This window comes from Mesitornis unicolor, unplaced genomic scaffold, assembly GCF_000695765.1.
Source record: "Mesitornis unicolor isolate BGI_N332 unplaced genomic scaffold, ASM69576v1 scaffold6684, whole genome shotgun sequence".
NCBI lineage: Eukaryota > Metazoa > Chordata > Aves > Mesitornithiformes > Mesitornithidae > Mesitornis > Mesitornis unicolor.
Genome location: NW_010181961.1, coordinates 30,762 through 41,313, shown reverse-complemented (window position 1 = coordinate 41,313; position 10,552 = coordinate 30,762). Strand labels below are relative to the sequence as shown.

The window sequence follows — 10,552 nt, the reverse complement described above, 5'->3', positions numbered from 1 at the left end:
AAAATCCATTGATTTTGGTGTTATAGTGCTCTTCCTGAAACTTCCCAGGGCACATGGAATGGGAAAATAATAGCCTCAGATGCTGAGGGGAAGTGGCAGGGTAGGGGAGTGGACTGGGACATACCGGCTCAGTGAAATGACAGGAGGATGGATGCTGATGTAAGGATCTGGAAAAAAGGATGTATAAAGAGACAGACAAGCAAGCAGGAGGTTGAAGGAAAGAAAGAAGGTGCTGAAAATACATGAGATTGAAAAGTGGCAGTGTTAGGGCAGAAGGATATGCTGAAGACCTGGAGTGTAAAATAGGACTTTCTGAGCCAGTAAACTGGGATTAGTATGAGAAGCCTAAATATTGGAAACTGGCATGAAAACTAGGAACAGAGAGAAGCAGATATAGAAGAACAGGTTTAGGGGAAAATATTGAAATATCTCTACCATGTAGAGCACACTTTCAGGAAAGTGGAACATACAAATGAAATACAAATGTCACTACACAATTGAAAATCATTTCAGTCTTTTCCTCCTTCAGTGCTGGTCATCGGATGTATATGTCTGAAAATTTAGTAAGGCCATAAGATGCCTCATTTGCTTAAGGCAAAGATCTGAAAGGACGGAAAGAAAACCCTCCATACATTCTGAGTGTTTACAAATGTATGTTCACACACATACATGATAAAGGAATAGCATAAAATTTGGGCAGGTCAGGTACTCAAAAGTTAGATTATCCCAAAATGGAAGCTCTTTGTGTAGCCTTAACTTATCCCTCCCTATGTTTATTTTCATTTTCATAAATGAACAATTATCGTAGTACAGTCTTTAAACTGATTGAGTGCTATCCCTTGGAGAGGAATCCTGCTTTTACAGCAAAAATCAGACTGATACTGGAAAATAATCCAGGTCAGAGAGTGAAGGATACTGCTGCTTGTAAACTGCTGCAATATTTGTTGTGAATGATGCAGGAGAATGTTTAAAGGAGAGGGAAAAAAGTTACTTTCATGGAAGGCAACTGTTGTTGCCTCTGAAGTTGGATTCTATCCTGCATCTTGCCTAGGAATCACACGGAAACTCTGTGGCAGTCATTTAAATCAGTTTTCACAAGTGTGCCTCATTTTCTGGGTGTCCAAGTGAAGACTTTGAAGTCAGGTTACAGAGGTTCTGAGCTCTCACAGCTGCAAGTGAAGTCAGCAGGCACTGTTTTTTTTTGACGTGCTATATAATGTTAAGTGCTCTGAAGAAAAAGGTACCGCTTGTTTAAAACTGGCAAGGAAAATTTACCAAAACTTTTCCTCATTTTGTGTACATTTGCTACCCATTTATAATACTATCCTTTATTTTCTGTTTAAGAAGATTACCACAGAAATGTCCATAAGGAAATTAGAAAAATGTCTTCTCAAAATAATGTTAGCATAGGGTTCAATAATTAAAAGCAATAGACCTGTTCACTGAACTAGGATAAGAGAAAATAAGGAATGCTGGCACTGTGCACACAATCCATCATTTGCATTGTATAATGCCAGAACTGAGTAAACTGTGGAGCTGTGGAAAAAAAGGAACTCTGGAAAAAATTATTTTTTCATACAATTAAAGACTGTATCACAAAGTAAACCAACTACTCTGATTCTTTATAGGCAATGTTAGTTGTGACAGTTCCCTAAACTTTGAAAGCTTGGCTTTACAGTTTTGATACAATTTTTAAACCAAGTGTATGTGTGCGTTTCTGCATGTGATACTTGTCTGTATGCCTTTCATTATTGACCAAAGCAAAGCCTTACTTTCTCTCCTGAGTCGAGAGTCTTGGGTCAAAATGTGGATTCATTTCTAGGGTGTACATACCCCTGTACCTTTTTTGGTTTTTGTGGTAAGCTGCCTGATCTGTTAGGATCAGTAAAATTTCCATTAGTAAATTAATCATGTAAGAAACTGTAGTATCTTTTTTGATGTGAAACTATTACATTAACTTACTACTCACCAAATCTCAGTTAACTTCATATCTTTTTAAAAGTGCTTTTCTCAGTCAGGATTTGTTGTGTGCTTTAATGCTGAGAGCTAACTTTCAATACATTCTTTTTTTTTTTTAACAGATCTAATTGTGGTAGTAGCCTCAATTATTGTTCTGAGCATAGGATCTAATGGGCAGGTGTTTGCCACTTCTGCAATAAGGTATGTTCTTCTAGTGACTGTAGCTCTTCATAACCACACAGCTATATTGGATGTATATCTAATTTCCCGATTTCTGATTAGATGTAAGTGTAATTTTCCTAATATACAAAATGTTATTATATGGATACACTGAACAGTGGAAGACTGTGTGTTACTGTGCTTGGTCACTGGTTGGGAAACAAGAATGCAGAAAAGAGGCATGTGAAGAATTGTGTGAATGCTGAAGCCAAGAGGAAAAATCTAAAGAAACATTATGTTCCATATAAAATATCAAACAGCTCTCTTTCTGAGACAAGAGAGTATTACAGAACATTGGTTTATTTAAGAAGTAATCCAGACAACACTTAAGTTGGTACTTTTTGAGTACAAGTAATTACTTTGTTTAAAGAGTAATTATGCTTTGGTGGATTTGTTTGGCAATCGTAACTTATACCATACATGAACCAGAAACGTTTGATGTCTACAATGTTTGTTCAGCTTGCATCAAGTACTGCAAGCTTGTTTTGGGATCTAAAGTGGGTAAATAGAAGAAAGGAATGATAAGCAGAGTAAGTGTACTTCCCACTCCTTCTAATTTAACTTGCAAGATGTGCTTCATGTTCTGTTTCAGGCCTCTGATTTCCAATGCAGACTAATCACTGGAAAGTGAGAATGTACAGTGCTGTCTAAACTGTCTAGCTGTGTAGGCAAACACTGGAGGCAACTATGTGTATAAAGCGTTTTTAAGGCAACTATTACCATAGAACATTAATCTTTACTTGATAAAGACTCACACAAGCAACATGAGTGTGACTTATCAGCTCATATAGGAGAAAAGGAGAGTACATGTAAGAAATGTAAGAAGGACTTTAATGAAAAGGTCTACTGTGTGATTATATATGAACCCAGGTGGCTTTGGGCTCAGTGCAGCCCTACCTGGTGTTAAATTATATGGTAACTGTCCTACAACTCAGAATGCTTTCTGCCAGCGAAACTCAACCCGTGCCTCTGCAGTGTTGTTATTACCCCATTGAAAAACCACCTGGGTCAGGCAAGTCTTAGTCCCATCAGGTTTACTCAGAACTGTGATGCGAGTGGCTGGTTTTGAATTAAGCAAGAATGAATCTCATATCCTTGCCTTTGCTTTTGTTGCTTTTAAGGCATACCATTATCATCCTCTTTGGACCTCCCTTAAATGCCAGCAATCCCAGAAAACATGGGTACACACAGGTTTCTTATAGAATAAAGTTGCAAGCTCCAGACCCATCATATCTGACAGGTTGACATTTTGATTCCTACAGCCACCAGTGAGACTGAAACCTGGTAGCACTGCACAGTTCACAGCAGTTCTATAGCCTTCCGTCCTTACTGTTTTAAGTTCACCAAATTGATGAATATGGTCTACCTTCCAACCAATTTCTTTTCTCTTGTCAGAGAAAGTGGTCTGTGCATGTTCAGAGACTGTGTATCTGGAGTTTTTTGTTCACTGTCTTGTTTTTTAAATCTTTAGTTCTAAAACTGCCAGGTTTTAACATATATGTTAGCACTTGGTAGTAACATAGCTGTAACCATCTCAGATACAACAGAGACAGGAAAATCAAGAACTACCATTGAGTCAAGGTATCAAGAGGTGTGGCTAATAATTGTACAGAGGAGTTACATGTAACTCTTTTCCCTTTGAACATAAGAAACTAATGAGCCATTACATTACATAAGTCTGTTGGTGCTCATGTAGCAGTCTTGTAATTCTTCTTAAACTCATTTTAATTAACAGGTTTTAAGTGGCTATTTTAAAGTTTTTATCTAATTAAAATTATTATTCCAATGGCATATCAAAGAAATAACAAAACATGGAATTCATACACTCAGTCACTGACATGTGATTTGATAGTCAGGGTTACTGTGTGCTTTCCAAAAAAATGACAAGCGTTTGATAGTTCGTCTGTCCGCTGTGAAAGCTCAGAAAACCTGCTTTCTGAATAAAAGAAAAGTTGAGTCTTTCAGAAGACAGTATATCTTCTCAGTGACTGAGGATGGCACTATGCTGAATTACCTGCCTGTTGGTGTAACCCAAAAGAATGCAGCCAAAGTGGAATTGAAATAAGCTTGAATTAAAAAACAACAATTTTTTTAAGATAGCTATAATGAGCTAAAAATACTTTTAGTGAAAAAATTTCAGATAGATGAGTTCAACATCCAACCTTTCCTGCTCTTCACTGTTCTGCTTCAGTGATAAGATTGTTAGATGAGTGTAAGCAAACAAAGTTCATTGTCGAAAGGGTGACTAGAATGAAATATTTCTGTTGAATAAAGTTCTGCTGAAGACCCACATAGATAATTATTTTTCTTTAGTTGAAAATATTTGGAGTTTGTTTCAGTCATTTTCCTAAAATCACATAGCACTGTATCTATTTCCAGTTTGATGATTTCTATAACTTACAGAAAAAGGACTTCAGTAATATGATGTTTGATTGAGATTCTGCTTTTAGCAAATAGAGAAAAAAGCTTGTTCATGTTTACGTTAGCAAAGCTTGAAGCACTGGTTTTGCTTGGAAAGGAAGCATTTGAGAATCATAATCAGGTAAAATATGCAAGTTTCCTCTAAGTTTGAAAATGCTTTCAAGTATTTTAGACTTTTCTGTTTGCTTGTTTTTCTTTTAACTAATTGTTGTCCTAGGCAATATTTATGAATATATTTGAATATAATGAAATGTGATCTAGACATACTGTCTGCTGAGATGCCTCAGGTCTAAGATGCAACCCTAGCCAGGGGCAATGCTATCACACTTCTCTAATATTGACAGTATGTTAGTGAACATAGTCAATTACATATAGATAGACCAGTATTGTTCTCAGTCATTAGTTCTATTTAATGTCCTGTTTTTCTTACAGAGGGATCCGGTTTCTCCAGATACTTCGCATGCTTCATGTGGATCGACAGGGTGGCACTTGGCGACTATTAGGATCAGTTGTTTTCATACATCGTCAGGTACTTTAAAGATTCCCAGCATTTTGTTTACTTTAGTGTATTCTTTTAATGGACTACAAATTGTAGTCTAGTTTGAAAGAACAGTTTCTGTTGCCAGAGAAAAAACAATTTTAAAGTTCATCATGTGTTTCTTTCTATTTGTATAATGGGAATGCTACTCTTTACTTCAGGTCAGTGGCTAACAGGGTATCAGCATCAGTATTTTCTTGGAAATTAACTGTTGTACTCTTTGATGTTATCCTCCAGTTTAATTTATTAAATGCATTTATATGGTCTGCTTTTCATATAGCGAATACTGTCCACAGTCTTCACAGATGTGTTCCTAGCTTGGTTTTTCTGTGGAAAAACACATACTAGTGCAAAATTCTCGATAGAAAAAATCAATTATTTAAATAATTCGATTTTATCTGCCTGAACAAGGAGTTTTCTAATCCATTCTATAAAGAAAAATACCAACTTTGTTATAGTAATATGTAAAAATATAATTTTTCAAAAGTGTAATCACAGAGGTAAACTTGGCTGTAAATACTTATGTGTCTGTTAAAGCTTTGAAACAGTTATTCTGTATAAAAGTTCATTAAGCAGGAAAAGTTTAAATATTTTAGTGCAGACTTTTAAAGATTTCTAGCCAGAGGCTTCTTTTTGAGGCTTCGTGTAATCTCTTCATGAAAAGCCGACTTAGTTTTATGAACATAATAAGTTTGTGTCATTAGCCTTTAAATCTTGCATATCCTATCCTATCCTATCCTATCCTATCCTATCCTATCCTATCCTATCCTACCCTATCCTACCCTATCCTACCCTACCCTACCCTACTGTGAAGGGCTGAAACTATGCCTTGTAAATCTTTGCATCACACTTGTAAGGTTGGTTCTTTAACCTACTCTCTATGAGCGTAGATTTGTTCTGCAGATATTGACAAATAGTTATAGATTTCTACACAGACATTGTTTCATTTGCTATTTAGAAAACTGTTGTTCTGGGGCATTGAATGGGAGGTACTTAATCCAAAAGATTAATTTAATATTAAAAGTTACTTTTTCTCCTTTTATTTTTTCCTCCAGTACTGTAGGAAATTTTATATCACAATGGTTGCGCAGCATTGATGCACACCAAAGTTCCAAACTGAAATAAGTCTTTCAAAAGTGCTCTAGTGTAAATCCTGCTTTCCTCCTGTACAAGAGGATGACTTTTAATGCTCCAAGTCTGTGTGGTCTTCATTTACTATGGTCACATTGCTTGGATATCTAGCTGGGGCAGAGCTGCTATCCAAATACTCTTTCTCAACGTTTACTAACCTTACTGACAGAGGTGTTTGAGAGAATTTTTCCTGTGGGTGTTCAGAGTTTTAGTCAAGAATCTGGAAATACTATCTTCAAAATATAACACTTAAGTCTTAAATGTCACAAACATAAATAAGTTCAATGATTTAAAATGAAAAAAAAATACCCTTGGAGAAGTGAATTTATGAATAAATGCACCTGAAGTTCTGCTAATCCAAAGAAGTGATTACGATGTTATATAAAACTCTACAGATCTGTAGTACTTGTGAAAGCAGATCACCCACTAACACATTAATGAAAAAAACTGATCAAACACACAGTTCTGTATTGACATTGGACAAGTGTAGCTGAAAGCCTAGCATGCTACCAAACAGAAGGGAAAATAGAACCTTTATTCCTGTCCAGTCTCTTAAATAAATTTTTGTTTAAAAAAAAAAACCCAAACCAAAACAAAAACACCTCAGTTGCTTTTTCTTTACAGGCAGAGTACAAGGTTCTCATTTATTTGTTGAGTTTGGTACTCTCTCAGAAAAATAATTGAGACCAAAGCCTTAAACAATATGATAAAATAAATTCACATCTTCATGACCTGTGAAAATAACAAGCACTTGGACCTCTGTGGACCCAGAAGAGTTTGCTAAAGTTGTCACCAATGATTTCCATGTGTTTTGGAATTTTACATATAGCTGTATTAGCTCACTCAGCCCTGATTTGGCTAGGATGCTCTTCTATTTTCAGCAGGTTGAGCTTATACAAGCATTTCTCGCCAAAAGCAACAAAACATGAGTCAATATCATATGTGGTGATGGAAAGACATGGAAAAATCATGCGGCTTACTGAAAAATGGAGTTAGTCAATCCAACTCCACCTTGTAAGCCTCTCAATTTGTTTTACTTATTTCTCACCTTGCTTTGTGAGGTCTTCTACTGCTTTGAGGAGGGAATAACTAAGGAGTTGTGGATTTGGGATTTCCTTGTATTTTTCCTAAGTGTTGAATTTCATATTGTGTGGTCCTTATTGTAAGTGAAAATATAAATTTCTTTAAGTTAAAAGAAGTGTTGACTTAAGTCTCTCAATATTCAAATTTACCTTTGTGCAAATTTGGCTTTTATTCTTGCTGTTTCCTTTGCATATATGTGTCTGATAGTCTTTGCTGAAAATAGTAATATATATTAGGCATCATTCTTTATTCTTAAGCTCTTATCAATTAAAATTCATATAAATGTGAAGTTTTAAGGCCTGATTTGTACAAAATGCTCCTTCCTTTGAGATAATGTATCAATTCATACTATTTGGCATTGGTAAACACCACTCTATCCATATTTCTTGAGGCACATATTATTTTAACATCTTCTGCAGTCCTTCTTAAATGCAGTATTACTAGTTTGCTGCCATTGTTTTTAAAAATTAAACATAGGCATGTAGTATTTTCTCTTAAATCATATGTAACATGGAGTGATATTTATAATAAGTCTGGGGCAATTATATTTGCATCTGGGCTTCACTTAACAGGAGTTCAGTCTTTAGATGAATAAAGCTGGAACAGAGAGGTGCCAATGGTGAAATAACCTGAATAGTTCTGTTGATGTCTCAGCCTATGTGAAAGGAATCTTGTAAGACTGTGCATAGGGCTTCTGAAAAGCGTATTTTTCTGCCTGTTTCTCAAAACATCAGCACTTAACACAGAAGTATTCCAGTTATCATCCACTCTCCTATTCTGACATCTAAGACAAAATTCAAAGAAAGCAGTGATAGTCATTCCTCAATAACATGTAAAGTCTATATCTGAGATGTATCTTCAAGTGTAGCTAGAAGATTTCTGTTGATCTGGAAGAAAGTCACAAATCTACTAGAGATGAAAGCAGAGTGTTTTCTTTGTAAGCACGGAACAAGGATTAGTCTCCATTTCTGTTGTAGTTTTCTATGGATCACAGACATTACAGTCCTAGGTGGTAAAATTTTTTGTTTTGCATTGAAAAAAATATTGTGTATGCAAGTCAAAAAAGTTGTGGAAAATTAGAGAAATGCAAATAGTCAACTATAAATGTAAACACAAGGAACTTTTCAGAGCAATTAAGTCATATCTACAAGTACACAGTGTACCATTATCATTATAGAAATAGATGAGGAAAGAATGATGACTAGCGTAGAAATCTGAACTACTGAAATCCCAAGATTTATATCTTTCAGTTGCCTTGTTTATCTATCAGGCCTGCAAAAATTTAAGGCTTAGACTTAAAGACTTGCCCATGGGCAAAACTAAAGACTATCAAAATTCATTGCTTAGGTAATTATGAAATGATTAGAGAAAAAACACCTAGTTTGCTTTGTGCCAAGATTGCTTAAAAACTTGCTGAACTTAGATTTTAATTAGTGCTATAGCGGAAGGAAGAGTATGTCTAGTTCCTGCTCCTAAATGCAGTTACTAGCTACCAGGATTACATTTTCCCAGAATGCTCTTAAAAGGAAATGAAAAGAAGGGAGAGTTCGGAGCACTGGACCAGGCTGCCCAGAGAGGTTGTGGAGTCTCCTTCTCTGGAGACATTCAAAACCCGCCTGGACGTGTTCTTGTGTGACCTAGTCTAGGTGATCCTGCTCTGGCAGGGGGTTGGACTGGATGATCTTTTGAGATCCCTTCCAACTCCTAATGTTCTGTGATTCTGTGAGAAAAAAATCTGAAGGAAGTTTGATGGTAAAACCTGGACCTTCCCTCAGAAACAGTTTAAGAAGCATGGGTAGAATGTTACAGAATGCCTGTGAAAACCTGACATGCTTTATAAGTAGAGGCAATCCTTCTTAGACAAGTTTTAATTTTAAATTTGTCTTATGGAAATATTTTAATTCCTGTATTGGTTTGTATCCAAGGAAAGAAAAATAACTCTGTCAAGAATTTAAGGAGGATGCCAATGAAGATGTAGTACTATAATGTTTCATAATAAAGATGGCTAAATATGTGCAAAGAAAATAAGGTAATACAATATGTGTTAACTATTGAACCATTGTAAACTTCAAGTGATTAAAATAAGCTATTTTCACTCATAATTAGGTATTAGATTTTCCTGATAGGTAGGCGAATATCTCATTTGATTACGATGTAGCACTGTTCTTATAGACTTTACACATACTTGCTTCTGTGACACCACACATTTTGACTTGTTTAAATGTGCAAGCATGCTTTTCTTGAAGACTGTAACAATCCTGGATGTAAGTCACATAAGTTCTCATATGACTTTCCTATCCAAAAATCTATAGAGAAACTGGTACATTCACAAGCACTGTATCTTGCCCCAACAAAAGTCTCTTCTAATAAGCTTGCCTAGCCTCCAACAATCTTTGTTTTTCAGGGCTGAAGTAAAGGCCACACCTACCTAACATATTTTATCTTAAGATTTTATTTTATCTGAACATGAAAGTGAAATATTCTAAATATCAGATATACAAGTTCATTGTTTAGATTTGGTCAAAATCACAAGACATAGTTGTTATTTCTTAACTGTTACTTTAGTGTACTATCCATAAAGTGCGTTTTTAAAGCTATTTTACTATTTTTAAAATGTATTAACATTTAGTATTTTGAGTGGACAGTTAAATGGAGTGATTCCCATTCACAAGACATAAAACAGGAGAGTTTTGTGTGGTGTCCCACCCTACATTTCAGCTGTCCAAATGATTTTGTATAAATGATGGCTTCTTCAATTCTGTCTGATGTGAATGGAAAACAAGTCACTGAACTACCTGTTTTACTGGAAGCAAATTTCATACTTGAAATGTAGCGTATTAATTTTTCTACTGTGATGCAAACAAAAAAACAACCCAGATGTTTATGATGTTTTACAGTGATAGACTATATATGTGATGTATGTACTTGCTTGCTTTCTCTTTTAATAGGAACTCATAACCACATTGTACATTGGATTCTTGGGATTAATATTTTCGTCCTATTTTGTTTATCTTGCTGAGAAGGATGCAGTTGATGAGGATGGAAAGACAGGTTTCTCCAGCTATGCTGATGCCCTTTGGTGGGGTGTGGTAAGTCTTGACCAACAAAATGCATACACAAACTTATGGCACAAGATTTTCTGTTGAAGTTGTGAACTTTTTAAAAAATCTGCCATTTCTTTCTTTGCAGAATGTATTTCTG

General features: G+C 35.5%; 1 protein-coding gene across 1 annotated transcript in view; it reads left to right on the top strand.

Annotated features, from left to right (window-relative positions):
- Positions 1–2,081: 2,081 nt before the first annotated feature.
- Positions 2,082–10,552, top strand: part of LOC104539917 (potassium voltage-gated channel subfamily KQT member 1-like) — a gene marked incomplete at both ends in the record, with an annotated part of 19,083 nt that continues 10,612 nt past the window's right edge. The window contains 3 exons of the mRNA XM_010183592.1: positions 2,082–2,160; positions 5,032–5,128; positions 10,300–10,440. Coding sequence (XP_010181894.1) covers positions 2,082–2,160; positions 5,032–5,128; positions 10,300–10,440 — 317 coding nt within the window. The remainder of the gene's footprint in view (positions 2,161–5,031; positions 5,129–10,299; positions 10,441–10,552) is intronic.